Genomic DNA, 17,667 nt, shown 5'->3' on the forward strand with positions numbered 1-17,667 from the left:
CATCATCCTGTTCTTTATTGAATTGATTATTGAATAAAGGTACATTTTTTTGTTCACATTTACCTGTTTATTAAAATTGCTGTCAATGTTCATTAAAATAAGCCCTCCCCTGAAAATAAGCCCTCTGGTGTTTTTCTGTCCAAAAAAAATAATAAGACAGTGTCTTATTATCAGGGAAACATGGTATATGTACACCAATATTGGATTGCATGCTGCCATGGGACGGGAAGAAGAAAGGACAGGGGGAGAAAATTTGGAGCTCAAAAAGCTGTGGAACTGAATGTTGTAAATTAAAAATAAATAAATTTTAAAAGGAAAAGATATAGCCATCAGGAGTTTAACTTGAACCTGAAAATTGCATCCCATAGACTAACAATATTTAATAGAGCAAATATAATTATATCCCTATACCCCCCACTCTCGGGGGAGAGCAGAGGGACTGGCCCCCAACCTCCTGCTTCTCCTCCTAGAAGGAACTGCAATCCCTTGTAGAAGGGTGGAGCAGAGGAGATACTAGGTCTGTGTCTCCTTGTACTTCCCTGAGAACTAAATTGAGACAGCTTTTCCTGTAACAGCCTTCTTAAGGAATTTAGCCACAAAAAGTAGGAGAGATATAGCATGATACTGGGGATAGATAGATCAAGTGAAAGTTTTTTGAGGACAATTTCTTATTGTCTTATGGAGTCCTGCTTCTGTTTGATCTATTCTACTTTTCAATAAGTCTATTACTTGAATAAAGGTTTTGTATCATTTGTGCTAAACTGTCAGTCTCTTTCTCAGTATCCTCCACACCTCTCATTTCTTTTCTTTTGTTTTGGTTTTTGGTTTGTTTGGTTTTTTTGTTTGTTTTTTGCTATTTTTGGAGGGGGAATGTAGGGCAGTTGGGGCTAAGTGACTTGCCCAAGATCACAGGGCTAGTGTTGAGTGTCTGAGGTCACATTTGAACTCAGGTCCTCCTGACTCCAGGGCCAGTGTGCTATTCACTGCACTACCCAGCCGCCCCCTCTCATTTCTTTTCCAATTCTTTTCTACAGCCCTCTCATTTATTTTGTTAATAACATTTTTACTCCTTTTTTTAATTCTGGAGTAATTTCTTCTAGGAATTCCAACTGATCTTGGGGTCAAGCTGTGTTTTTCTTTGAGGCTTTGCTTACAGATAGTGTTTTGAAGTTATTCTCTTCTGGGTTTGTGTCTTGGGTATCCCTAACATACTAGCTCTTTATCTTTTTTTGTTTGTCTGTTCTTCCAGCCTTATTTCCTAAATTGGGACTTTCTTTTAGGGGTAGGCTCTGTATACTTTGGGGAGGAAGAAGTCTGTGCCTTAGTCCTCTGCACCTAGATTCTATCCCTGAAATCTCCTTTCTTCTTTAGCTCCTCAAAACCACAGGCCTTCATTCACTCCCAGAATTTGCCTTTAGTTCCCTTTTCCTGGTTTTGGCTTCTAGTTCCCCTTTCCTTTAGGGAGATATCACTGTGGCCCTTTTGTGCTCCTGAAGTCTGGCTCCAAAAACTCCATTCTTGGTTTAGAGTAATATGATAATACCACTTCCAATTCCCAGGAAATTGACTCTGAGATCCCAGACCTCCCACATCTGGTCACTTGCCTATGGGTTGTGATCTTGTGTTGGAAAGTTGGCACACTCTTTTGATGACTGATCACTCCTTGGTCTGGCACTCATCTGAGATCTTGCTTGGACTAGTTGTTAGAGCTACACAGGTACTTTCTACTCCTCTGTCTTGGTTGGTCTCTTTTATAATCAAGCTTATAGTTTAAGGTGTCAAGAAGCAATGGAAAGAACACTGGTCTGAAATCAAAAGACCTGGGTTCAGTTCTGATCAAACACAATACCACCATCCCCACCAAGCAGACACAGACCTTTACCACCTATTCGGACAACCAACCTGGTGTGCTTATTCAGGTTTATGAAGGTGAGAGAGCGATGACAAAGGATAACAATCTGCTTGGCAAATTTGAGCTCACAGGAATTCCTCCAGCACCCAGGGGTGTTCCTCAGATTGAAGACATTGATGCAAATGGCATCCTCAGTGTTTCTGCTGTGGATAAGAGCACAGGCAAGGAGAACAAGATCACTATCACCAATGATAAAGGACGTCTGAGCAAAGAAGACATTGAGTGTATGGTCCAGGAGGCTGAGAAATACAAGGCTGAGGATGAAAAGCAGAGAGACAAGGTGTCTCCCAAGAATTCTCTTGAATCTTGTGCTTTCAACATGAAAGCAACCATAGAGGATGAAAAACTAAAAGGCAAAATTGGTGATGAAGACAAACAGAAGATCCTTGACAAATGTAATGAAATAATCAACTGGCTGGATAAGAACCAGACTGCTGAGAAGGGCTGAGAAGGAAGAATTTGAGCATCAGCAGAAAGAATTGGAGAAGGTCTGCAACCCCATTATTACTAAGCTGTACCAGAGTGCAGGAGGCATGCCAGGAGGCATGCCTGGTGGGTTCCCAGGGGGTGAAGCAGCCCCATCTGGAGGTGCTTCTTCTGGACCCACCATTGAAGAGGTCAACTAAACACATCAGAGCATTCCACACAGCTTTCCAAAACTTGAAGGACTCAAATTTGTAGCCAAGGCAGTAGCAGTTTAAAATTAACATTTAAGCTACTGTGTAAATCTGGGCATTCTGAATACTTGAATGTGTGCAGAGGGAGAGGAGTGAACAACATTGCACTTCATCAGTACTGTAAACAAGTGGAAATGCAATTGTCTTGGAGAATAAAATCTATTTAAAATTGGCACCAAAAGACCTGGGTTCAAATCTGTTTACCACTATGTGACCTTAAGCATAGCATTTAGCCATGGGCCTCAGAGTCTTCATCTATAAAATTGGGGGGGGAGGGCTCATATTTGATAATCTTAAAGGTTTCTTTCAGCCCTAAATCTATAATCCTACAATGCTATGTCTTGTTGACTAAATAAAACATTTTAAAACTCAGTTGCGACCATGGTTTCATTGGTTTGTGTACTCTCTATACTCATGCATAGGACAGTACCTATATATAGTCTCACTGCGATGTTTTTAACATAACAGATATTAAACATAAAATAAGGTGGATATTCACTAAAACCATGTGATTAACAAAATGGAAAGCAAGACATTTTCAGTGATCTTCACAACCTCTCCAATTTCTCCAAAATAGGAACCACAGATAAGAGATAAGCAATTTCAGTTGTCTCCATGGTAAAGTCCCCAAGGACCCCAAAGAGAATGAACTAACAGAGAAGTCTAATCCATAACCCCTAATTTGCTCTCTCAGCACCCTTTTCCTTTCTCCCACCACATAGGCAAGGCTGCACAAGTTGACCCATGGGCTTAGAACACAATTCTACTACTCCCTCCCGCTAAGTGTGTATGGTGCAGCAGTGTGGCAGCAGTCTGTGCTGCCATAGCACTCATCAAAAGAACTTTGGAACAGAGGGAACTGGGGTAGGAGTTGAGTGTGTGTGTGTGTGTGTGTGTGTGTGTGTGTGTGTGTTTGTGTGTGCGGGAGAGACAGACAGACTCCACTAAGCCTGAAGGAAAGATCACAGCATCCATTTAGGACCAATTGTGTTCCCCAAGAAGCTGTTTGGGACAGAAGCTGAGACTGGTGAAATTGCTGAGCATGAGAGAAGGCTCAGATGACTTTGAAGGAAACTGCAATCAATGGGAAATAAGTCAGAAAGGGAGCAATAGAGGAATATAAGGGGGAAAAGGCTGAAATCATCAAAGATTTCAAGAGGAAGAAAACTCCTTTAAAGACTTTTACGAAAGATAAACCAACAGGATTAAGATATGTTAAGCTAATAGAAGAGAATATGGCCTGCAGATCCACCAGAAGAGTCAAGGTATCTAAATATTAAATATTGCAAGACCAAAAAAAAATTAATCAGTACTTGATGAGTTCTAGAACCTGTGGATTCCTAAGAGAAAATGGAACCATAGCAGGATGCTGCTGAGTGGCATAAAAGAGAAATAAAATTTGAAACCAGTATTTATGACCTGCACAGTAGAAAGAATCAGCAGGATAGAAAAACTTGACTCTGTAGTGGTAAGTCTCACAAAAAAAAACCAAGAGAGAGACTGGGAATGCAAATATAAAGAAGTTAAGGATAACTTAGAACAAGAAAGATAACTTAGAACAAAAAGCAGTAAAATTGAAGCAAAGCATTATATCTATACAAGCAAAACAGTGATCATGAAGACAAGATACAACTTAAAGATTCTCTTAGAAGAATAGAAGCCAAAAAATTTGAACACCATAATGAGACATAATATAAGAAAACCATTTTGTTTGCTGAACACAGAAAACAAAATACCAATTGAAAGAAACCACAGGAGGGGGCAGAGTCAAGATGGCACAGTAAAAACAGGACTTCTGTGGGACTCCGGCTTCCACCTTCCCCAATTCATGTAAAAGGGGACTCTGAACAAACTTTGGAACTAAAGAACCCACAAAATGACACAAATAAGCTAACCTCCCACTGAGGACAGTCTATCAGGCCAGCAGGAATCGGCCAGCACAGCGCTCTGGGAGCTGACCCCAGCCCCACACCCCAAGGTTTTAGCCCCAGGGCAGGCCTGACCAACCACTGGCTGGAGGGACTCCAGATCACCAGCAGCTGTGGACGTTTCCAGATTGATCAACACATAGATGCAAAGGACAAAGTGAGAGGTCAGTGCAGTGTGGACTTTGGGATCCAGTATTTGGGACTGCATGGGCCTTTATCCCCTTGAGGGAGAAGCCAGTGAAGGCTGTGGCACAGCCAGCACCTCGTAGCAGCTTCAGCTCCTGGCCTGCAGAATGTAGGGGGGGCAAGCACCAGTCTGAGGGGTAATCGCTTTTGCTTTAACCTGCTTGGATCTGGATTGCGGTCTAGGGTGGAGGTCCTGGGGTGTGTGACCAGCTTGCCAGAGCATGTGGAGGCTTCAAAGAGGGCACCCAACTAATACCTTTGGCAGCTGAGAAAACCCCAGTGTTTGGTACGAAGCTCCCTGTCGGGTAGCAGAGTCCTACTGGGGCAAAAAGCCCAAAAGTCAAGTAATTGAGTGGCAAAATGAGCAGGCAAAGGAAGCAAACCAAGCAAAACAATCCCACATTAGACTCCTGTTTTGGGGACAAAAAGGATCAAAGCATGGAACAGGAGGAAGACAGTGAAGTCAGAACTCCTGCACCAAAAGCTTCCAAGAAAAATATGAGCTGGTTACAGGCCATAGAGTATCTTAAGAAGCAGAAAAGAGAATTGGAGGAAAAAATGGAAAGAGAAATGAGGATGCAAGAAAATTATGAAATGAGAATCAACAGCCTGACTGAGGAAAATCACACCTTAAAAAATAGACTAACTCAAATGGCAAAAGAGGCTCAAAAAGGCAATGAGGAGAAGAATGCCTTAAAAAGCTGAATTTTCCAGATGGAAAAAGAATCTCAAAAGCTCACAGAAGAGAATCATTCCTTCAGAATTAGATTGGAGCAAATGGAAGCTAGTGACTTTATGAGAAATCAAGATGCTGTTAAACAGATCCAAACAAATGAAAGAATAGAAGGTAATGAGAAATATCTCATTGGGAAAACCACTGACCTGGAAAATAGATCCAGGAGAGATAATTTTAAAATTATTGGACTACCTGAAAGCCATTTTCAAAGAAAGAACCTAGAAATCATCCTCCAAGAAATTCTCAAGGAAAACTGCCCCAATGTTTTAGAACCAGAGGGCAAAATAGAGGTTGAAAGAATCCACCAATCACCTCCTGAAAAAGATCCCAAAAAGAAAATTCCTAGGAATATTATAGCCAGATTCCAGAATTCCCAGACCAGGGAGAGAATATTACAAGCAGCCAGGAAGAAACAATTTGAATATTGTGGAAACACAATCAGGATAACCCAGATCTGGCAGCTTCTACACTGAGGAATCGAAAGGCTTGGAATATGATATTCCGGAGGTCAAAGGAGCTGGGATTAAAACCAAGAATCACCTACCCAGCAAAACTGAGTATCATGTTTCAGGGGAAAATATGGTCATTCAGTGGAATAGAGGACTTTCAAGCATTCTTGCTGAAAAAACCAGAGTTGAATAGAAAATTTGACATTCAGATACAAGAAGCAAGAGAAGCTTGAGAAGGTAAACAGGGAAAAAATATCATAAGGAACTCATCAAAATTGAACTATTTACTTTCCTTTTTTTTTTTTTAAAGCAATTGGGGTTAAGTAACTTGCTCAATGTTACACGGCCAGTTATTTTGTGTGAGTGCCAAGTATCTGAGGCCAGAACCAATCCTGGGTCTCCCGACGCCGGGGCCAGTGCTCTTACTCACTGCGCCACCTGGCTGCCCCACTATTTACATTCATACATGGAAAAACGATAATTGTAACTGATGAAACTTTTCTCAGTATGAAAATAGTTGAAGGGAATAGAAATATATATATATATATGTCTATATAGGAAGGTATATGGGCATATGAATACATATGTGAATGTGTGTATATATGTTTACAGGTATACACAGAGGGCACAGGACCAGTTTAACAGGAAGGGATGATACTTAAAAGGTGAAATTAAGAGGTGCGAGAGGAATATAATGAGAGGAGATGGGGAGAGACAGAATAGAGTAAACTATCTCATACAGAAGAGGCAAGGGAAAATGGTTACAATGAAGGGGAAGAACAGGAAGGCAAAAAGGCAAAACCTTATTCTCATTGAATTTGACTCAGGGAGGGAATGACATACACATTCAATAGGGTATCACCCTACAAGAGAGTAGGGGGCGGGGGGAGGAGATGAGAGTGGGCATGATGGAAGGGAGTGCAGCCTGAGGGGGAGGGAAATTGGAAGCACCCACTTTTGAAAAGAGACAGGATCAAAGTAGAGAATAGAACAAGTAGAGCACCGGCCCTGGAGTCTGGAGGACCTGAGTTGAAATTCGGCCTTAGACACCTAACACAAAAACTACCTGTGTGACCTTGGGCAAGTCACTTAACCCCAACTGCCCTCCAAAAAGCCAAAAAAAAAAAAGAGAGAATTGAACAAGTGGGAGGTGGGATAGGAAGGAGGGAAATATAGTCAGTCTTTTACAATATATTTACTATGGTAATGTTTTACATAGCTATACATGTACAACCTATACTGAATTGCTTATCTTCCCAGTAAGGGTGGGCGACAAGGGAAGAAGGGAATGAATCTGGAATTCAAAGTTTTAAAATCAAATGTTTAAAAATATATAAATAAAATTATTAAAAAAGAAACCACAGAAAGCCTCCAAATATACAATGGGACTTCAAAATGGCATGTTTCTATAGTTTCTGTACAATCTTAGAGTTGAAATTTACCTCAGAGGGTCATTTTGTCCAACATATGCTGGTAATGAATGTTCTTTTAAGTAAACTTGAAAAAGTAAGTTTTAAACCTTAATTGCCTTATTCTGTCTGTCAGAAACCATTCATATTCTTAGTTATTTGTTATTTATATATATATGTATACATATATATGTACACACACATATATACCTATATATATAATCAGAGAGATAAACAATAAACTTATGTATACATAAAATTGTTTTGGGGATGTGAAAAGATTTTAACTTAACTCACACTTATGTGATATTTTTGGACCAGAAAATAATGATTTATATTCTAAATGAAAGTATAAATGATTTTTTTACATATAGATGCTGCAGCAGCACCCTCATCAATGGTATCTGCATCTGCCCCCTCAGTATACAGTGTGCATGCTCTCTCACTCCTTGCAGAGGTAAGGACATTTGATTTCTCAGTATGGATCTTTATTTTAGAGAAGGGTGGTGCTGATTGTCTTAAGTAAGAGGTTACCAAGCTAATTTGGCCATAGAATGCTTTGGAACAATTGGTGGAGCCTTTAAAATAATTGCCTGGGTTATGGAATACTCCCAGGATAAAGAGAAAATTTTGAAACCGAATAGAAGGGACAGGGGACCTTGTGAAGAGAAATATTGGAGGATAAGTGGATCTGCAATTTAAGGTGGTTGTTGTTGTTTGTCTTCATTCTTGAAAAGGACCATGACATCAGGAAAGTGATGTCGTGACTGGCAAGTGAATTGAATTTAAGTAAGGGAGGGCTGTACAAAGTCACCAGCCTCACTTTCTCCTCCACAGCCATCTGGGTCCAGTGGCAAGTTATAGATCAGGATGACTAGAGATGGCCCTGACACAGTGGGAGACTTTGGCCTTTTTAAACTAAGGTCTTTGCCCCCATCAGTCCCCGGGTTAATTATGCTCCACAAGAAATTCCATTTAAAATGATTAATGGTCTCCACTGGCAACTTCTTGTTACAACACCATGACTTGGATTTAAGTGAGAAAGGCTGTGTAAAGTCACCAGCCTCACTTTCTCCTTCAGAGCCATTTGGGTCCAGTGTCAAGATAGAGATCTGGATGAATGGAGATGGCCCTGATGCAATGGGAGACTTTGGCCTTTTTAAGCTAAGGTCTTTCCCAGGTCTCAGTTTGACTGAGGCCCAAGGAATGGCCCCTTTTACCTAATAAAAAAAAAATCAGTCTGGGAGGGGAAGTCAGGGTTTCTGGCCAAAACCGAAGCAATTCACTCTGAGCCATCTGGGCCCAAACAATGACCACTAAGTGGTCTTGGGCTGGGACCTACTGTTGACCAATCAATGGGAGCCAGAGTGAATTGAGTTTAAGGCATGGTCTTTAAGAAAGAAATGATATGAGAGACACCAGAATAGGGCTTTGGTGTACAAAGAATATAACTCTCTCAAACTTGTGGCAGTGGAGGCAGCATGGTAGAATACAATGAGCACTGACTTTCTGGAGTCAGAGAACTTGAGTTCCAACCTCACATCAAACAATCATTACTCTGCGTGACACTGGAAAAGTTATTTAACTTCCCTGTGCCTCAGTTTCCTTATCTGTAAAATGAAAAAGTTGAAGCAGAATTCTTTTGTGTCTCTTTCAGCTCATAGATTTATGTGATTCAAAGAAAAACCTACCAGTTCTAAATCTATGATGCTAAAAGAATACCTAACACTAGGTTTGGCCCCCACTGCAGCAGAAGGATAGTTAGTTATGGCCACTGCCATGGTTGTTTTGTTTCTTGAGTGACCCAACCTTTGCCAGTCTTTACTGTCAGTGAAATTTTCTCTTAATACCTTTATTATTATTTTACAAAATGTCCATTGAACACTGGTTTTAGATCACTAAATCAGTTAAGTAGAACTGATGAGGTTTGATATGGGGCTGAGGGGAGGGGGCAAGGGATTCAGGAATACCACCCCCCCCACCCCACTCCCCTCCCCCATCACAAGGACCAAAGTATAGGAGAGGGTCTTCTGGATTGAATTTATGAACTCAATCATTCTTTAAGTCAAGGTGGCAAGGGTTTATTGCAACGTCAATATGGCAAGCAGAGCTCCTTCAGGAACTTGCATGCCCTAAGGAACTTGCAGCTTAACAGGAATGATGCTAAAACTTATATAGGAAAAGTAGTGGATTATCTCACAGATATGCTAATTAGGTGATAACTTACAACCTTGGTCGCTGGAGTCATTCACTAGTGGAAATCAGGGGAAAGGGTTTCTCAAGGTTGTACTTTTGGTCTTGTTATGTCTGTAGCAAGATAACTTTGAGAGTTGACTATAGCTCTACCTCTGGATTGAATATGATAACTTTGGTTATCAATACATGATAATTCTGTGGTTACAAGATAGTCCTGTTTTTACAAGAGAATTTCTTCAGAGGTCATCTTGTTCTTATGATGGGGAAAGATAATTTATTTTTACTGGGGGCCCCACACATGAATAATTTCATGGAAAGGTAGTTTGTCTTACTGGAGTCCACTCATGATTTATTGTTAGGCATAGTGTCCTTGGGCTGGGGAGAAAACTGTCAGGGATAGTATTTTGAAGCTAGGGAGAAATGTGATCTTGGAATTGGGGTCCAAGCACAAGCAACCCATCAAAACCAATATTTTCTTAGTTTCAATAGCATGTGGCTGTAAACTAGATTATCATAGAATATTATAAGTGAAAAGGGATTTTAAATAGCATCCCTTCCCCCCTAAACTGAAATCACTCTGGCTCTCTTTGATTGGACAACAGTAGGTCCCAGGCCAAGCCCCATTGTCATTGTTTGGGTCCTGCTGCCTCAGAGTGAATGTAAATAGTAATTTCTGTTTTGGCTAGAAACCCTAAGGGTCTTCCCCTCTCAAAGTGATTTTTTTGGGGGGGGTTAGGCTCCTTTCTTACTTAGCCTTAATCACTGAATGGTGTTACCTCAAACTGAGACCTGGGAAAGACCTTAGCTTAAAAAGGCCAAAGTCTCCCATTGCATCAGGGCCATCTCCATTCATCCAGATCTCTATCTTGACACTGGACCCAGATGGCTCTGAAGGAGAAAGTGAGGCTGGTGACTTTACACAGCCCTCTCTCACTTAAATCCAAGTCATGGTGTTGTAACAAGAAATTGCCAGTGGAGACCATTAATCATTTTAAATGGAATTTATTGTGGAACATAATTAACCTGGGGACTGACAGGGGTCACATACCCAAATCAGGCAGCCCAGAGCATATACATCTTGGGGTTTATATAGATAAAACCCACAACATAAATGTCACCAAGGGGAGCAAGCAGGGAAAATACAGAAGCCAAAGGATAGCATTGCTTAACGATTATTGTCAAGGAATCAATTTGTTGTACAACTGGAAAGTTCCCAAATCTATTTTGAGAACTGGACAGAAGGGGGTAGCTACGGGCTTCAGGTAGCAGGCTTGGGTAGGTTTACTTGGCATGTTTGCTGCCTGGCCGGGCTTTGTTGGGTTTTGGGCAGGTTTCCTAGGCAGCTCTCCTATGATGGGGAGAGATGGGGGATGTTCACAAAATGGGGGTTACTACAATGGCATCACCTTCCTAATGTCATAGTCCTTTTCAAGAACAAAGATAAATAACAACAAGTCTAGCCCATTCATTTTGCAGATGAGGAATTAGAGGTCCATACAAGTGCAGTGATTTCTCCAGGTCTTTTGCTCTTTTCACTGTATCACACTGAAAACATTGACAGAAAATCATTCTTGGGAATTTTATGATTAGAATGTTTTAGACAACAAGTTTCTGGGATGTGTGGTAGGAGCTGTGTTCCTTTTGCTGTTTTCTTCTTAAGATCGTAGCATGTCTCTTGGACGTGATTTATAGAAGTGAGGAGAAGGAGAAAGCTGTGCCATTAATTTCACGTTTGCTGTATTACGTTTTTCCTTATTTACGAAATCACAGGTAATATTCTCTCTCTTCTTCTTCTCCCTACCCACACCATCCCTTCCAAATTTGGATGAAAACATAGTTGTGGGGAGGGGTGGATAGTCAATTGATGTTCTCCAGACAGTCTTTGAACTCAATCTTTCCCTTTCCTCCTCTCCCCACCTGACCCCCTATAGTACCTATAACACCCCTAGCTTCCGAGCTGGTGCCCAACTTCTCAGCTCCTTGAGTAGTTACGCCTACACAAAACGAGCCTGGAAAAAAGAAGTCCTGGAGTTATATTTGGACCCTGGTTTTTTTCAGATGGATACTTCTTGTGTTCAGTAAGAAATGTTTTTCTAAATATAATATACCATAACTGATTTTAAATCAAAATAATCTCATCTGTGATATGATAATCTCATCTCTATCTGTGATATCTACTAATAATAAGTAAATCCAAAATTGTAACATTCTACTTGTAATTAACAAAATAAATTTGGTTTTTCATAGCATGAGAATTATTCTATTATCTGAAAGGGTTATTTCATCCCATTGGGGAGAACATTTATTCCTAGAGTATGTTTTAATTTTTTTTGGTCACTGTGATATTCCACTGACCAGTAAATTTAATATTTAGAACATATTTTGTCTCTCATCCACATAATATTTTGTTGTTATTTATATAGTAGGTAGGTTTTAATTTATGTTAATGATCTCACCTCTTTCCCTAACCTTATCCACTCCTTTCTGACTCCTGCCCCTAATCCTTCTAGGCATTCCACATCTAGAGAAGTGATACTTCTCCATAAGTTAAAAAAAAAAGTTTATAAAAAAGGTCAAAGTTTATCAGTCTCAGGATAGCAGTTGGCCTTAAAGAGAGGAAGTTACAGAGCAGCCTTAAGTTTGCAGCTGGAACACTACATTGTTGAACTGATTTCAGTCATAAGAGGGAGAAGTACACATATCAAATAAATTCAACATAAACTGAAATTATCTGGCAAAAGGAAATTCTTCAAGTTTCCTTCTAGTTTTTGATGCCATGCATAGGAAAAACTGTGATATCCTGGGGTATTTTAGTTTCTGAGATCTTTTTAAACTCTCCTTGTGACCTCCCTCTGGAGTCTCAATGACTCTTTTAAAATAGTCCTCTATACAATATTCCTGCATTTATAGTTGGAAGAAACTTTAGAGACCAATGGTGAGTAGAACTCCACCACCAATCCTATGTTTTATAATAGTTAAGCAAAAGCATAATAAAGATGCTGATTTATTTGTTGAAAGGTCTAGAAAAAGAGAGTTAGTAAAAATCTAAAAATTTACCAATCATATATTCTTTTCTTTGGTTTAATTTAACTAATGACTTTTCTATCCCTTTGATAGTCTTAAAGAATGAATGACCTTTGCTTTGTTTGTTTGTTTGTTTTTTATTCACAAGTATTTTTCTTTGTATCTATATTAACCTTACTTGGAAAAGTTTTAAATTAATATTTTTCTGATGCTTTAAATTAGATTCTGAGTTTTATATTTAATATTATTATATTATTATCTTTAGCTGGAAGTCCATTATTGATCATCTTCTGACACATGAAAAAACCATGTTTAAAGATTTAATGAGTAAGTATTATGTTATTCAAAGATTATTTTATTATTTTATTTTTTTAATGTTTTAGACATAGGATCTTGCCTCCAATTTTAGAATCTTTACTTAAAATTTTGTAACCAAGCCTAAACTAAAAATCACAATTTTTTAAAGAGAGTCTAACCTAATTGACTAGACTACTTTGACATTTTCTTCATTCCTCAGACCTGAAATGTCCCAACTTAGCAGTATTTAGAAAGTTCCTATTATTCAGCATGAAAAGAAACTTTAGATAATGATTTTGTCAGAATGGCAAAACTTGTGAGAACTTGATACTGTCCTTATATCCTTCCCATCTACCCACCCCTTTTTAATGTATAAAGACATGGTAGGCATGTGCCTTTGTTTAATATGATTTTGCACTAATGATAATTCTGCTACTATTGATAACATGTAACTTACCCCTCCATGAAATTTGTCCACTAAGTACTGGTTATTTGTCATGTTCATTTTAGATATGCAAAGCAGTTCTTTAAAATTGTTTTCAAGTTTTGAACAGAAAGCCATGCTCCTAAAACGTCAAGCATTTGCTGTCTTCAGTGGAGATGTTGATCAGTATCATCTCTACCTTCCATTGATACAAGGTAACAATGCTGGTTTTTCTGTAAGGAGGGACTTTAATTTGGGGACACTCATTTCATGAAATAAGGGCTCCCAGGGTTTAAAAAGTTTAAAAGGGAGGGAAAAAAGGAAATCCAAGCCCAGAACTTGAATCTGAAGGAAATGTTTTAAAGAATATTCTTTACCTCCAGGCCGAGTTAGAAGAGAGGTCCTGTGGGCTTCCAAACCTGCATCCAAATTTGTTCCCCAATTAGGGGTGGTGTGGCAGCTTCAACAATAGTTTACCAGCTTTTGCTTTTTTGTGGGGGAAAAGTACCATCTCTGACATGCAACAGAGATTATCTCTCCTTTGCAGTGGCTCTAGATTAGTGGTTGATAAAAATCAAGATGTTATCTGTCAGACTTTGAGATTTTGGGGCACAGTAACTTCTTGAAAAGAATGAGAATATGGGACTGGTATGTTCTCTGATTTATTCAAGGTTAGCTAACAGGAAGGAGCCTGTCTATGATGTTAGGTCCTATGGACCATCTTGGTGTAGAAGGATTCACACCTGAGGGTGATGTCTACTAGACTGGTCTAAATCCAGACCAATATTAATTGGTATGGGATTTAGTATCCTCTAGAGCATCAGTATCTGGGGACTATGTCCTGATGACTGGAAGATTTGAAGCTTCATTTTGACCTTAAGCTAGACGCTTAACACAACAATTAAGATAGTTTCTTTTGTTTAAGGAAGAGGAAATTTGTTGTTTCTTCAACCTATTTCATTTCCTTCATTCAGTAGTAAATGTTTCTGCAAGTGAATGATTATATGACACCCTAGTTCCATACTAGGGAAGGGGGTGGGGTGGAAGGCTTGCACACAAGATTTACATTTCCAAAGGAAATTTAGCAAACGATATTATATGTGACCAACTGAGGCCTCAGGAGGGCTGGACATAGGAATGGGATACTGTCCTAATCCAAATCTCCTCCAAATTAATGGGGTAGTATGTTAGTTCCATATTGGAATAGTGTGGCAGCTCCAACCATAGCTTCCCAGTTTTTTATTTTTGCATAGGAAAGTTTCTCTCTTTCTGATGCATGATAGATATGCCTCCTTTTTTTTTTTTTAAGAGGTTCCAGGATGGTGATTGGTGTAATAATATGCTACCTCTGCTTACAGAACTATGATTTAGGATCTATGGATAAAATATATTCTGGAATATATGAGAGTATAAAAGTAGAATAATCTCAGAGTTACTGAAGGTCAGCTAATACAGGAGATGTGGAGGGTCTTATCTATGATGCTAGATGATATGGGGCCATTGGGTCCCCATTTATAAGGGGTCGCATTATTTATGAATTATTTACTTACTAGTGTTGTACCCAGAAAACGTGACCAACACCCAAGTGACAATTTAGAATTGGACCCTTTGGCGGGCTGACTAGGTACTACCCCACTATCCCTGGTCCTACAGCAGCGATCTCAGGTAAAGCCTCAGCTTTTAAAGGGACGCTATGTAGCCAAAGGTTAGGTATTATGTCAGCAGAAACTTGCAAAGGCCACAATCAGTGATTGATCAGTACACACCTTAAAATTCCCACCAGAGCCAAGTCTCCCTGACCCGGAAGCCCGCCCACCTCCTTGAAGGTGAGCTGACTGGTTAAGGGCGGAGCTAGACCCAGCAGTCTGCTCACTTCCTTGAGGGAGAGCTGAGGTTGGGGGATGGGAAAGAATGGGGCCAGGTACCACACTAGGAAATGAGATAAAGACTTTGGCTGGTTTTAGAGGGTAAAAGGCACTTAAAAAGATATATGCCAAGTGATATGGACATTAACACTAGAAAGATAAGGCACATCAATCAATTGACGCAAAAACATTATAATTTTACTTTTAAAGAAAAAGTTCATCCCATCATCTCTGTTTTCTTATAAATTTAAAAAATGCTGTGTCATTTGACTCAGCTTGGTTCTTCAAGGTCCTTCTTAAATTCTGATCTTCCTAATGTTCATTTGCCCAGGGAGATTTGCCTCATAAGTTATCTGGCAAATACCAGAAAAATGGCCTTGGATTCTTTTCTCTAGTAAAGAATAACAGAATATGTAGAGATGCTTATGTTTTTTTTTTTCTCTTGGGAATATTAATCCAGATCCCATGGAGAGGAAAAATAAATTACCACAGCAAAAATCCTAACAAGCAAAAAGAAAAAGCATTACTTATTAATATGGCTATGTACAAATGTGTGTATGCATGTATATAATGTATATTTAGATTCCATTTACATTCCTCAGAGGGAGGAAGATTATCACTTGCAGTAAGAAAATCTCTTAAGAAGCAAAACCATATTCTTAGACAAATAATAAAGAGGGCTACAACCAGACATTGTGCAGAAACTACAAAGACTAAGCAATTTGAGTTTTATTCATCCTTAGACTTAGATGAGCCACCCAGGCTTTTCAGAAAAAAAAAAAAAAAAAACCTTTATGTAGTACTTACCCTCCTGTACAAAAAAATAGTTGAGCTCCTCCCTTGCCCCTGGCAGCAGTGATTGAGGCCCTCCCTTCCTCCCAGCTAAGTAACCTATAGTTCCGCATTCTAGATGTCTTTTAGTGTTCCAGGGGACTTATTTCTCCTAGCTACTTCTTAGATGACTTTCCTCTTCCTTAGTATAGAAGCAAAAACTATGTAAACAGGAAAGAACAAAAAGATTGGAAAGACTTTGTTTCATGTGGTTTTTCAACACCCTTAGTGTTGAACTTTGAGGGCAATGTGGTGACAGCAGAGGAGTGTGTAGGTGTATTATCCTCAACTATCTCTTTCTTTTTAAAATGTCAATACACAATCACAATTTCATGAAACTTACATGAAAACTAGGCTTATTACGAGAGAAGTGAACATGCATGTAAGCATTACTACTGTAAGCAAGTGCAAAGAGTTCACAATCCAAGAAGCTTGCATATTTATGAAATTATGACAAAGAGAGGGAGGAGAAATAGAAATCTTCACCTACATAAGAGTGGCAGGGGAGAAGAAGTCAGGAAAAATTAAGATAGCTAAAGCAGCATTCTTTTCCTTTGAGAACTACTAGATTATGAAGATAGGATGGTCTGCTTGTCTACAAGGTCTCAGCTACACAAGTAGTTTTTGAGCCTTGTGCAGATTGACTGGCACCTATCTTGACTCTCAAGGAGTCCAGTTTAGGGTGCAAACAATAAATCATGTCATCTGTTGTGGGGGGAGGTGAGGAAGAAGTGGGGGGGGGGAAGGTTGAGTTTGTCCTTGACACGTTCAGGACCTCTGCATACTCTGGGTCCACTGTTTCTGAAAAATATAGCAACTCAAAAAAACAAGTTCGGGGGACCCCTTAACAAACACAACAATAACAAATTATTTATTTTTTAGCATTGTTTGTTTTTTTCTTTTTTTTAATAATATTTTTTTCCCAGTTCCATGTAAAAGCAATTTTTAACATTCATTTTTAAAAATTTTGAGTTCCAAATTCTCTCTCCCTCCCTCTTTCCCCTGAGATGGTAAACAGTTTGATAAAGGTGTAATCACGCAACACATTTCCATATCAATGATGTTGTGGAAGAAAACATAGACCTAACCCCACCACCACCACCACAAAAAATAAAGGGAAAATAGTATGCTTCAATATGTATTCAGACTCCATGAGTTCTTTCTCTGGAGGTGGATAACATTTTTCATCATGAGTCCTTTGGAATTATCTTGGATCATTATATTGCTGAAAATTGAAGTTGCTCATCATACAACATTGCTGTTACTGTGTACAAATCTTCTGGTTCTACTCACTTCAGTTTGCATCAGTTCATGTAAGTCTTTTCAGGTTTTTCTGAAATTATCCTGTTCTTCATTTCTTACAGCACAGTAGTATTCTATTACATTCATATACCACAACCTATTCAACCATTCCACAATTGATGAGCATCCTCTTAATTTACAATTCTTTGCCATCACAAAAAGAGCTGCTATAAATATTTTTATACAACTAGACCCTTCCCCCCCCCCCGCCTTTTTTGGTCCCTTTGGGATACAGACCTAATAATACAGAACTAATACTGGTATTGCTAGATCAAAGGGTATGCACAGTTTTATCACCCTTTGGGAATAGTTCCAAATTGCTCTCCAGAATGGTTGGATCAGTTCAAAACTCTAACAATACATTTGTACTTTACATTTTTTTTAAATTATGAAACAGCACATATGGGAAGGAATACCTCTACCAGTATTAA

General features: G+C 39.2%; 1 protein-coding gene across 2 annotated transcripts in view; it reads left to right on the plus strand.

The window, feature by feature from the left end:
- The window catches only part of DOP1B (DOP1 leucine zipper like protein B), a 171,634-nt gene that overhangs the window by 128,905 nt on the left and 25,062 nt on the right, over positions 1-17,667 (plus strand). For both annotated transcript variants that reach the window (XM_069075074.1, XM_069075075.1), the window contains exons 28-32: positions 7,672-7,754; positions 11,154-11,263; positions 11,425-11,571; positions 12,783-12,844; positions 13,325-13,453. In XM_069075074.1, coding sequence (XP_068931175.1) covers positions 7,672-7,754; positions 11,154-11,263; positions 11,425-11,571; positions 12,783-12,844; positions 13,325-13,453 — 531 coding nt within the window. The remainder of the gene's footprint in view (positions 1-7,671; positions 7,755-11,153; positions 11,264-11,424; positions 11,572-12,782; positions 12,845-13,324; positions 13,454-17,667) is intronic.

This window comes from Petaurus breviceps, unplaced genomic scaffold, assembly GCF_028583685.1.
Source record: "Petaurus breviceps papuanus isolate PSGF00001 unplaced genomic scaffold, PetGlider_PUasm1.0 90897, whole genome shotgun sequence".
Classification (NCBI taxonomy): domain Eukaryota; kingdom Metazoa; phylum Chordata; class Mammalia; order Diprotodontia; family Petauridae; genus Petaurus; species Petaurus breviceps.